The 12,175-nt window shown below is 34.9% G+C and overlaps 1 protein-coding gene and 1 pseudogene across 4 annotated transcripts; both read left to right on the top strand.

Annotated features, from left to right (window-relative positions):
- The first annotated feature begins 1,021 nt into the window (after window positions 1-1,021).
- On the top strand, window positions 1,022-10,926 carry LOC147498917 (uncharacterized). 4 transcript variants are annotated; one of them, XR_015195641.1, is made up of 5 exons: window positions 1,022-1,417; window positions 7,368-7,789; window positions 7,880-8,013; window positions 10,346-10,511; window positions 10,604-10,926. XR_015195641.1 is itself a non-coding variant. In XM_086560762.1 (4 exons), the coding sequence occupies exons 1-4, from the start codon at window positions 1,121-1,123 to the stop codon at window positions 10,396-10,398; spliced, it is 906 nt and encodes a 301-aa protein (XP_086416888.1). In that variant the 5' UTR covers window positions 1,022-1,120; the 3' UTR covers window positions 10,399-10,678. The 4 variants fall into 4 exon arrangements, 3 of the variants coding, with proteins under 3 accessions (XP_086416888.1, XP_086416890.1, XP_086416889.1); XM_086560762.1 differs by having other exon boundaries at window positions 10,346-10,678; XM_086560764.1 differs by lacking the exons at window positions 10,346-10,511; window positions 10,604-10,926 and adding an exon at window positions 8,199-8,305 and having other exon boundaries at window positions 7,880-8,050.
- LOC147498918 (protein FAR1-RELATED SEQUENCE 5-like) lies at window positions 1,972-6,553 on the top strand (annotated as a pseudogene).
- Window positions 10,927-12,175: the final 1,249 nt, after the last annotated feature.

Genomic DNA, 12,175 nt, shown 5'->3' on the forward strand with positions numbered 1-12,175 from the left:
CATACTTGTATTATGTTTAGCAGGGGATTTTAGGTTTTGGTCTTCCTAATAATAGCATAATTAGATTTTGGTTAAAAAATGATCGTTTATTATGTTTTGGTCCTCTTGACCGTGAGTTAACCGGGTTGACTAACCATGGGCCCTAGTCAATCTCTTATGATTTCCCTATTACCCATGGGCCCTAGTCATTTCCTATTACCCCCTTCAACCTTTGAGGGGAGGGTAAGGGTCTAGACTTTGAAGCTTAGGCCCTCCTTTAAGCTCGGCCATCCTAGGCCATCGTTAAACACTCAACTTTTATCACATAGATTTTAATGAATATTCTTGCATTATATTTAATTTTAGCATTAATATACTAAACATCACTTAAAATAACGCTCATCTTTTAAATTTGTCAACCTTATAATTTTATAATAATATTTTATGAAATGAATTTACTTGATTTTAATTGAGTAATACAACTTTAATAAGCTTTTTAGTAGTTTGATGTTTTAATTGTGAAGTGCGTACATTTTTATTCTTTGTAACTAATGTTTATAAATTCATTTTGTAAATCAAATGTATAACATAGTACCCGACTCTCAAGCCCAGCCTTTAAAGCCCTCTTGAGAGGGTGGAGTACTTGAGGGGCGGGTAATGTCTTCAGATTTAAGCATTGACCCAACCCAACACCCCTCAAAGCACAAGGGCTTGGTTGTTTTATGGCCGGGCCACATTTGACACCCCTATTTAGAGAGGTCCATCGATAAACGTAAATCTGTTTGGAGCAACAACAAAGTAATAACAGCTAGCTAGTTCACAGCAGCCGTTGGATAAAACTTTGATTTGGGCTACCCCGAGGATATTCCTATAGGGATGAGTGTGCCGATACCGTTGGATCTCGGATCCAACGGTCCGAAAATCAAAAACAAAAAGAAAGAGAGAGAATGTGAATTTGTTTTTGATTTTCGGACCGTTGGATCTCGGATACAACGGTATCGGATGTCGTCCCTATGAGGATATCCTCGGGGTAGACAAACTCTTCAGATGTTAATACGTGTGAGGAGCATTTGAGGCAGGGTTTTTATTGAAACCCGTTGAAAGAGAATTTGCGAGTGTTAGTTGCGGCTACGCTGAGCAGATGGGCTTGAGCACGATTCTGCGCCGACTAGCTTCTTCTTCTTCTTGGACATCCGGTCCCACCGTTTGTCGTCCTGGATTCCTAATGAGATCTGAAAGAAATTTCTGCAACTCTGCCATCTTGTTTACTACTACAACTACTATTCCCTTGGACAATAAGAAGAAGAAGAACACGAACAATCTCTGCTACTATGGAATAAGAGGTTTATGCTCGGATCTATCTTCTTCCATTGCTATATCGAACCAGAGTATTGATTCCAAATCCCATCTTCTCGAGGAAGACGACGACAACAGCCAGGTCCGTTTAAAGCCTTGATTTTTATCATTTTACTTGTCTAACATATTATTTTTTCATCTCTAGCAGTTTTTGAACCTTCAATAAACTGAGTCACAAGATTTTAATAACCAGATAATTTTCTTTTGAAAAAATAGCGTAACGTACTTTCCCCAAAAATTCGGGTATGGTACTTTTTTTTCTCGTCAATTTGGGTAAGGTAATTATTAAATGAGTCCGGATTCAGTGAGGGTAACCATACAAGTCAACTTGTGTGGGCGCAGTAATCCCATTAGATTAACTTTGAGATTAAAATTAGATAACGAGACTTTTAACAGTTTAACACCATTTTCTATTACATAGCTGTCAAAATCTTTTATTTTGGTAACAAGATCTAAACTAATCGACACAAATCCAAAATCCAAAATAGAGCCCGCGAAAACTCATCTTCTTCCCTCCTATTTTTTTACCTCTATTCTCCAATTTTTCTTTCATATGGACGAAGAAATCTAACCGAACCATTTGTTGATTTTCTTTTTAAGGAAGAAAAACCCACAAATTATATAGAAATTGATGAGATGGACATTCTAGATGAAGGAATGAAAGAAGAAGATGTAGATGTAGTAGACATCACGAGTAGGTATGCCGAAGACAACGAGATGGTGAATGAGTATTGTCCTTACGTTACTATGGAGTTCGAGTCTGAAGAAGAAGCATATGATTTTTACAATCAATATGCGAAAAAGGAGGGATTTAGCATCCGGAGATCATCAACATGTAAATCTAGGTCTCGTTCGAATGAGTTAATTGGACGAACTTTTTGCTGCTCTCTTGAAGGATTACGTAATACTCAAGGAGATTTGGGAGAAAGAACCAAGGTTCGCGCGGATACAAGAACAGGATGCAAAGCGATGATGTTAATAAGGAAAAGACATAAGAAATGGGTTGTCACACAAGTAGTTCAATAGCACAATCATAATCTAGTGACTCCAAGCAAAAAACACAATCTTTGATCTCATAAGAAAATGACTGGTGGGCAGCAACAAGTAGTTCAGAATATGAGTGCCGCTGGTGTCAAAGCAAAACTCTTGATGAAGTTCATGTCTCAGGAAGCTGGTGGGAGTTGTAATGTCGGTTTCAATAGGAGAGATGCGTTGAATTTTTTAAGCTCAAAACGTCAAAAAAAGCTTGAAAATGGAGATGTCGCTACTCTACTTGATTACTTTGAGCATCAACAATCAGAGAATCCCTCCTTTTTCTATACAATGCAGGCTGATTCAGAGGGCCGTATGACTAACTTTTTCTGGGCTGATGCTAGATCTAGGATTGACTACCACCATTTTGGTGACGTGGTTTGCTTTGATCCTACGTATGGGACAAATAAATACAGTATGCCATTTGTCCCCATTGTCGGTATCAATCATCATTTTCAGACTGTATTATTTGGTGGCGCACTTCTTTATTCAGAAACAGAAGAGTCTTTTATCTGGGTAATGAAAACATGGATGAGGGCAATGGGTGGTAAGTAACCAAAAGTAATTCTCACGGATCAAGAGTCAGCTATTGGAGGAGCTATAGAATATGTTCTGCCGGGTACTCGCCATAGGTACTGCTTGTGGCACATAATACGAAATGCTCCTAAGCATTTGCCTCCTTCGGTTACGGGAAATACTACTTTTACTCGTGATTTTAATAATTGTTTGTATGGAAATGAGACTGTGGAAGAGTTTGAATCTAACTGGAAGTTACTGCTTGAGAGTTACGAATTGAGGGAGAACAAATGGCTAGATAATTTGTATGGAAAACGAGAAAAGTGGGCATCAGTTTATGCGCGTGATATTTTTGTGGATCTATGTACACAACGCAAAGAAGTGAAAGCATAAATGCATATTTCAAAGACTATGTTGAAGGAACAATGTCTTTATACAAGTTTGTGAAACAATATGAACAAGCTGTAGTAGACAGAAGGGAGAAAGAAAATGATGAAGACTACACAACAAACTATACGAAACCAATTTTAAAGTTTTCAGTTGGTATTGAAAAGGGACTAAACTGAAGTTTTACACAAGGTCAGTCTTTAAAATGTTTCAAGATCAGTTTGTTCAAAGTATTTCCTACCGTCACAAAAAAATTGAAGAGAATGGCTCAAAGGTTGTTTACAATGTATGGAGAGAAGACTATGAACGGTTAGTTCGTATAGTCACATTTGATTCTTCTAACATAACTGTAAAGTGTAGCTGTCAGTTGTTTGAGTTTGCAGGCTATTTGTGTAGGCACGTGTTGAAGATTTTCTTAGTTGAAGATGTTCGTAAACTTCCAACACATTACATTATTAAAAGGTGGACAAGAGACGCTAAGTTAGGGTCTGTAATTGATGCTCATGGTGAAGAGATGCAAGCTGATTGTCATGAAACTGTCACTGTTAGGTATAGCAAACTTTGTCAAGAGGCAATTAATATTGCAGCAAAATGTTCAACATCAAAAGAAATGTATTTGGTAGCAATTAAGATTTTGCAGAATGCAAGAAAAGAAGTGGAAGCTGCATATAAACAAATGTCAATTGGATCAAATAAGGATTCTGTCGAAGAAGTAAAAGCTAATAAAATCCAAGAATATACAGAGATTCGTTCGCACAACCAGAAGCCTTTGCTCGATCCACTTGTTGCTAAGCATAAAGGTAGAAAAAAGCGAATCATGTCATGTATGGACAAGCCTCCCAAGAAGAAGAGAAGTCCTAACTCAAAGACATCAAAAAGGCCAAGTCCTAACTTGAAGATATCAAAAAGATCTAAGGTGTTTTCCAGGTATTTGCTAGTCACTACTTTTTTCATGTTGATGGAACCATTAAACATTTTATACTGGCTAATATATATAAAAAACCTTGGTTGCAACAAGTAGCAGTACAAGGGCTCTACCTCATAATGGACCAATAGAGCAAGAGATTGGTGGTAAGTAACTATATTTTTTACTGAATAAATACTTGCAGTCCTATTACTTGGTTCATGTTGTAAGATAATACATATTATGAAATCTTTGGGTGTGTAGTTTGTGTAGGACAAGGTCTGCAAGACTCTCCTATAAGAATTGATGATCAACTGGAGACTTTGGAGCAACCAATTAAATGTCAGAAACTTGATGAACTAGGGAGGAGGTATTGATCTATCATATCTTTAATTGGTTACACTATTAGTTCTTTCTAATCAATATTATTTGTTTGTTGTGGCAGCCATCAATATTGTCCATCCAACTTAACAAATTTTGAGTTTGGTTCTTTGAGTGAGGTAATATTATTAGGCTGACATTATATGATGTTAACAATAGTTGTGTTGCGTTTAACTTTGCTACTTTGATGAACTTCTCAGAGTTCCCCACGAGAGACAAGCAAACATATTCAACTATGGATGGGCATAGTTTTACAACTTTGGGTGACAATGATTTGCAATGCCCATTCTCAGTTGTTGCACCTAGCAATCAACTCCATCAATTCAATCAGGTTTTTATTTTTTGTTTCTTTCATTATCAAATATTTGCAATATGTTTTCACAAAATATAATTAGTAATGTTCGAATGAACAGGGGTCTCTAATGCTTGGACAACTTGGAAGGTCTGTTGATAACCAGAATTACGTTGCGAATAGTGATGCATATCACCAAAGAACTACTATTCTTTCTCAAAGCCCCCATTATGAACTGGTATGCTTTGAACCTTTAATTCTATAAACTACTTTTGGTGAAATGGTTACAGTAGACTGCTTGTATTTCACAGGGAACAACTTTTAAGCATAACGAAATTTCGCATCAAGGTCATGGAATTTTTTTTCTAGATTTGAATGACCCAAACCGGTATGTGCCTTTTTTTTGCAATCTATGTATCATGTTTTACGTGATGTTCTTCTTTACAAACTTAAATATGCTAACATCAGTTCTTCCTTTCATGTAGGAGCAATCATTATGAACAATGAATTGCCCACCACAATCTGAAGAAGTCGTCCCACACTCTTAGATAATTTGTTTCAATGTCGTATTAGATTTTCTTATACTTTTTTTCTTCTCATGGCGAATGATCAATAATTTAGTACATGTTGTTAGTGTTTGTGAGAGTGCTATTGCTGAAAGAGCAAATTTCCTTTATTAGTGTTTATATTGTTTAAAGAGATTGTGGGTGAGAGAAGAAAAATTATCGCTGTACCGCATTACACTTTGTGACGTTTGTGAGAGTGTTGTTGCTTCTATTTTCCGTGTTGCTGATGAGGCTGCTCTTTGTCTCTCATGTGATGAGAAGGTGCACTTGTGTAACAAGTTAGCTAGCAGGCATGTACACGCAGGTGTAACCGAACAATCGTACAAAACTGATCATATCTCCTTGCCCGTATAAGTTATTAAATCTTTGGCCAAATATCGATAAACTCTCACGCGTCGATACTAAGGTGTTGCAACTGTGAATTGTCCCCTAACTAGAATAGAGTCAACCCATAAATAACTAGCACAACATGTATTAATTATCTATTGTTGGATGCTATGAACCTTGGAAGAGCTTATCAGTAATCCTGCCAGAGAGAAGCATTGTGATCTGGTATGATAAATCACTGATGTGTGGAACTTATCTTGACTTTCGTATTTTTTGCTAGTAATGCTTCCTTGAATGTAATTCTCTGCCTGTGATTGGATAATTACATCTGGAGAATGCAGTGCCATTGTTATGTCTGTGACACTCGTGCTTCTTGTGTCTCTTTGGGCACCGGGCGGTTCAGTGGTGACCATTGCCATTCGAACCGACAAGGAGAAAACATGAGGGAACAGAGAGAATGTTTCAAACAAGGGAAAATGGGACAAATACCAGCATCAAAACATCATGAGACTACTCCCTCAGTGGCACCAACCACACATCCAATGCTGACTCATTCAGAACCCCTGAATAGTCTATGGTTGAGTTTAAGGTCTATGGTTCTGGATAGACCAAGGGTGCCTCGAGAGAGGTTGACTGGCTGTGAAGTGGTTCAACAACCTCAGGGGTTACGGGTTCATCACTCCTTCCAGTGGCGGCGAAGATGTGTTTATCCATTATTCATCAATCAAATCCAAGGTATTCAAAAGTCCAGATGAAGATGTGGAATTTCAAATTGGAACAGAATCGATGGGAGGGACAGAGCTGTTGATGTGAGTGTTCTGGGTCGAGATGATGGTGGTGGTCATACTAACAAAGTGAAATTCGCAATCAAGGGACAACTAGAAGGTTCAACAGAAGTGGTTGCTTTTATATTTTATATTTTTGTTAGGAAATTGAGTTTTCGGCGGGGTGAATTACCACGTTCTCTTTGTCTTTAGGATTTGGTTAGATTTAGTTCCTCAAAAAACTAAAGATTGAAAGAAAAATTGGAGAATAGAGGTAAAAAAATAGGAGGGAAGAAGATGAGTTTTTTGCGGGCTCTCTTTTGGATTTTGGATTTGTGTCGATTAGTTTAGATCTTGTTACCAAAATAAAAGATTTTGACAGCTATATAATAGAAAACGGTGTTAAACTATTAAAAGTCTCGTTATCTAATTTTAATCTCAAAATTAATCTAATGGGATTAGCTGCGCCCACACAAGTTGACTTGTGCGGTTACCCTCACTGAATCCGGACTCTTATTAAATTCATCATTCAGGTAATCTGTTAACTTGCTGTTCAAATCAGCCGTCCCAGTCATTTTTACATGTGTAATATATCTATTTCTGTTAAAAAATGACTGCTATATAGGCTGATTTTAACAAGAAGTTAGATTACCAGAAATGACGAATTTAATAAGTACGTTACCTTACCCAAATTGACGACAAGTTAACAGATTACCTGAATGACGAATTTAATAAGTACATTGATGAGAAAAAAAGTACAAGTACATTGCCCAAATTGAATTTTTCGGGAAAGTACGTTACCCACTTTGGTTATTTTTTCTTTTCTTTTTATCTGCCTTATTTTCTTTCTACTTGATATATAGGAAAAAAGGCCATTTAAAATTTCGGATGAGATTCAAGAGGGATTTCCATTTGACATTTATGATGTCCCTGGAAATAAAATATTGTTGGAGAGGAAATACCTAGATGAAGTTGTCAAAGTAGAAGTGCCCCTTCCCGATTTCACTGGTAAAGCTCTTAAACCACTACTGCAAATCCCCAAACTAAAACTGCACATCCCCAATGTATGTGTTACGAAGTATTTTGATCATGGCGATAGCGATATAGATGAAGATTCAGTCCCTGCAAAACCATCCTATCCCTTGACATTGATTGTTAATGTTTCTAAAGAGGGTAATGTAAATTGTTTGGAGTTTTACTGCACTGTTAAACCTGACGTGGTTTTTCTTGACCGAGTGACTGTGAAAGGCCCAGATGAAGATGGCTATGTGGGTCCTTATATTCAGTAAGTTATCTTTACCATCTAATGTCTTCTCCATTACAAACTTTTGTGTTTCCATTTTCTCTCACATTGGTTGTCTCTTATTTGTTGAAGGGATGTGGACGAAAACCTGTACAATCGTTTTATAGAGTATTTGGAAGTTAGAGGGATTACACCAAGCATCAGCAAGTTGTTGTATCAATGCCTCGTCACCAAACACGTAGACCAGCGTTCGCGGTGTTTGGAGGGTATTACTACTTTCTTTAACAGCTATAACACTTAGGGGTGTTTAGTTAGAATAAGCATTTTTTGAAAAAATAAATGTATTTTATCACATTTTGTTCACTTTTACTTTAGTGATTTACTTTACGCCAAAATTTTCCCTGCACTGCAAATCTTTAAAAAAAATGAGAACCAAACACCCACTTAATAGTTAGAATAAGCAATGTATTATCACATTTTGTTCACTTTGAGTACTTTACTATTTTCCCTGCAGTGCAAATCTGCAATACAACTTACTGTTAATTTGTTTCGCTTCAATACTTCTTTGTAATCTCCAAACCCTAATTTCATCTATTTCCCCAAAAATATCAAAAACCCTAATTCTATATATTACAAAAGGTGGCGGGGTCATTTGTAAGCCCATACTAATTAATTTTGTACTTTTAAAATCTTCTTCTAAAGTTAGTCTTCGGAATCACAAATGGGAATTGATCTCTAGAGCAAGGAAGAAAATATTGCCGATATTTCCAATATGTTATTGATATATAACGGTTTTTGAGGTATTTGATATGGATATATTGCGATATATCGGATGGTTATATTGACACATTTTACATTTTGTATCTAACATGTCGGATTTTTTGATATAGCGATACATATCGACTGATATATCCGATATAGATTGTTTACTTTGACCAATTTTTGATTGATTTTTATTAATATATTGGTGATATTTATGATATATCGGTATGTATTGGTGATATTTATGATATATTGATATAGAAATTAAAACAAAATTTCTGACCAATCAACAAAAGAATATATATCCACTTATATATCGATATATCTAATAAATATTGGTTTTTGGAGGATTTGATATATCGCCTGATATCGAAATATTTGGCCTCCATTAGTACGCAGGGAAAGAGTTTATTGAAGACAATTGATTTTATTTTTAATGTATAATAAAAAAACATTGATGGTTTTATTTTAGGCATACGGGGTTTTTAATTTAAAGAAGACATGGCCAATGGGGAAGAGAGAGAGAGATGTAGTGTGGTGTTTGACATATGATTTGTTTTAAGCTTGTGTCTTTTTCTTCATGGCCCATTGCCACCTAATACAACCCAAGTGCAATGAAAATAGTAAAGTACCCAAAAAAAAAAAAAAAAAGAAAAAGATAGCAAATTGTTTATTTTGCTTATTAAGTGCAGCTATAAAATGGTCTCTTGTAAGTAGAAATTGCTTGTCTCCTTAGCAAGTGGTAAGCTTTAGAATCCAGTGTAATATTTGTTTCCTTTTGATATTTGGAGCCAACGAAGTTCCATGTACTCCAGAGTCATGTTCTTTATGGATGTTGTTATTTGTTCAGCTCGTGATATTGTAGTATACAGATTTTCATGGAGTAAACTGAAATTGTTAGATGTAAATGAGTAGAAGTTGGAGGTTTATTGCCAGGTTTGTAGACAATATTATTCGATCCATCCATATAAAATAAGCAATGCTAAACACGAGTTAAAAGTATGAGCTAGCAATCACATCCTTGTAAAATTATTTGTTTGATAAGATATTTTGTAGTAAAGTGACAATTCCAACCATAGTACAAAATATCAAGATATGGATATTTATCGATACTCAATTTTTTGATATGTATCGTAGATATATTTATCTCTTTCGGGATATTTGACATTGTTTTATTGTTTTACATACAAATATTGTGGATATATCCAAAATATCAGCAAATATTGTAGATATTGTGGATATTTTTTGATATATCATAATACATTTATATATCTTTTTTTAAAATCTGGATAAATATTGACAAATATCACGATATATCGTGATTTTTTGTACTATGATTCCAACTATCAACTCTGAAGGACAAAGGACTAGTAGACCAAATGTGTTTAATTAAGGGGCATTTAAGGGAGCGTGACCAGTATCTTCAAGTTAATTATTACACCTAGAACGTCATCAAAGACCATTAATACTGAGTAGTGGAAAATGCTCATAGTGACCCACGTCAGTCCCCCTTTTTTCTCTAAAACTGACACATTAGATTTTACATAAAAAAAGGAATTCTATGCATTTTTTTGGCGATTTCAATTGTTCATAACCCAAAATAGATATTTTTTTTTTTTTTTTTTTTTTTTTTTTTTTCAATTCTACAAAACACTCTCAACTCTCCAAAAAAAAAAATTCATCTCTTCAAACCCTTTATCTTATTCTTCTCTTCTTCCAAATTAAGACTTTTCGTTGAGTTTTGCAACGAAAGGTTTGCGAAAATCCAAAATCTTCGTTAAAACTTTGGGCTGTCGAACGAAATTGGTGGTTTAATTAGATTTTTTAATGTTCCAGGCAATTTTTACTGCTGGTTACAATGCGGTGTTACACATTCATTCTGCTGTTGAGGAATGTGAGATTGTTGCTCTGCTACAGCAAGATTGATCAAAAGGCAAAAAAACCTATGAAAAAGAAGGTTCCTTTTGTGAAGAATGGGGCTGTTGTTGTGTGTCGTGTTCAGGTCTACCCAAATAGCTTTACTTGAATTCTTAGAAGGCACAGTTAGTGAGTTATAAATGCTAATAAATTTGATTTTGGTTATGTGTTTTGCAGGTGAATAATATAATATGTATTGAGAAGTTCTCTGATTTTCCACAGCTTTGGAGGTTTACTCTTCGAAGTGAAGGTTGTAGAACTAACCATGTTCATCAGTTTATTCCAATCATATTTATTTGTTCCAACTGTTATCAATCTTTTTTTTTGGGTAGGTAAAACAATTGTTGTTGGCAAAGTAACGGCCCTTCCTTCTCTTGGTGGCGGTGGAGCTTAAATTGTTTTTCATAATATTAGAAGTAAGGACCCTGGTAATCCTTTAGCTTTTTTCTTCTTCAATAGTATTTGATTATTTGTAGTATTTTTCTGTACGATTGTGATTATATATTGTTGCAAAGGAAATTCCCTCCCCCCCCTGAAATTGATATATATTGGTTTTTGAGGTATTTGATATGGATATATTGCGATATATCGGATGGTTATATTGACACATTTTACATTTTGTATCTAACATGTCGGATTTTTTGATATAGCGATACATATCGACTGATATATCCGATATAGATTGTTTACTTTGACCAATTTTTGATTGATTTTTATTAATATATTGGTGATATTTATGATATATCGGTATGTGTTGGTGATATTTATGATATATTGATATACAAAACAAAATTTCTGACCAATCAACAAAAGAATATATATCCACTTATATATCGATATATCTAATAAATATTGGTTTTTGGAGGGTTTGATATATCGCCCGATATCGAAATATTTGGCATTGCTCCATTAGTACGCAGGGGAAGAGTTTATTGAAGACAATCGATTTTACTTTAATGTATAATAAAAAAACATTGATGGTTTTATTTTAGGCATATGGGGTTTTTAATTTAAAGAAGACATGGCCAATGGGGAAGAGAGAGAGAGATGTAGTGTGGTGTTTGACATATGATTTGTTTTAAGCTTGTGTCTTTTTCTTCATGGCCCATTGCCACCTAATACAACCCAAGTGCAATGAAAATAGTAAAGTACCCACCAAAAAAAAAAAAAAAAAAAAAAAAATAGCAAATTGTTTATTTTGCTTATTAAGTGCAGCTATAAAATGGTCTCTTGTAAGTAGAAATTGCTTGTCTCCTTAGCAAGTGGTAAGCTTTAGAATCCAGTGTAATATTTGTTTCCTTTTGATATTTGGAGCCAACGAAGTTCCATGTACTCCAGAGTCATGTTCTTTATGGATGTTGTTATTTGTTCAGCTCGTGATATTGTAGTATACAGATTTTCATGGAGTAAACTGAAATTGTTAGATGTAAATGAGTAGAAGTTGGAGGTTTATTGCCAGGTTTGTAGACAATATTATTCGATCCATCCATATAAAATAAGCAATGCTAAACACGAGTTAAAAGTATGAGCAATCACATCCTTGTAAAATTATTTGTTTGATAAGATATTTTGTAGTAAAGTGACAATTCCAACCATAGTACAAAATATCAGGATATGGATATTTATCGATACTCAATTTTTTGATATGTATCGTAGATATATTTATCTCTTTCGGGATATTTGACATTGTTTTATTGTTTTACATACAAATATTGTGGATATATCTAAAATATCAGCAAATATTGTAGA

Source organism: Coptis chinensis, chromosome 5, assembly GCF_015680905.1.
Source record: "Coptis chinensis isolate HL-2020 chromosome 5, ASM1568090v1, whole genome shotgun sequence".
Lineage (NCBI taxonomy): Eukaryota > Viridiplantae > Streptophyta > Magnoliopsida > Ranunculales > Ranunculaceae > Coptis > Coptis chinensis.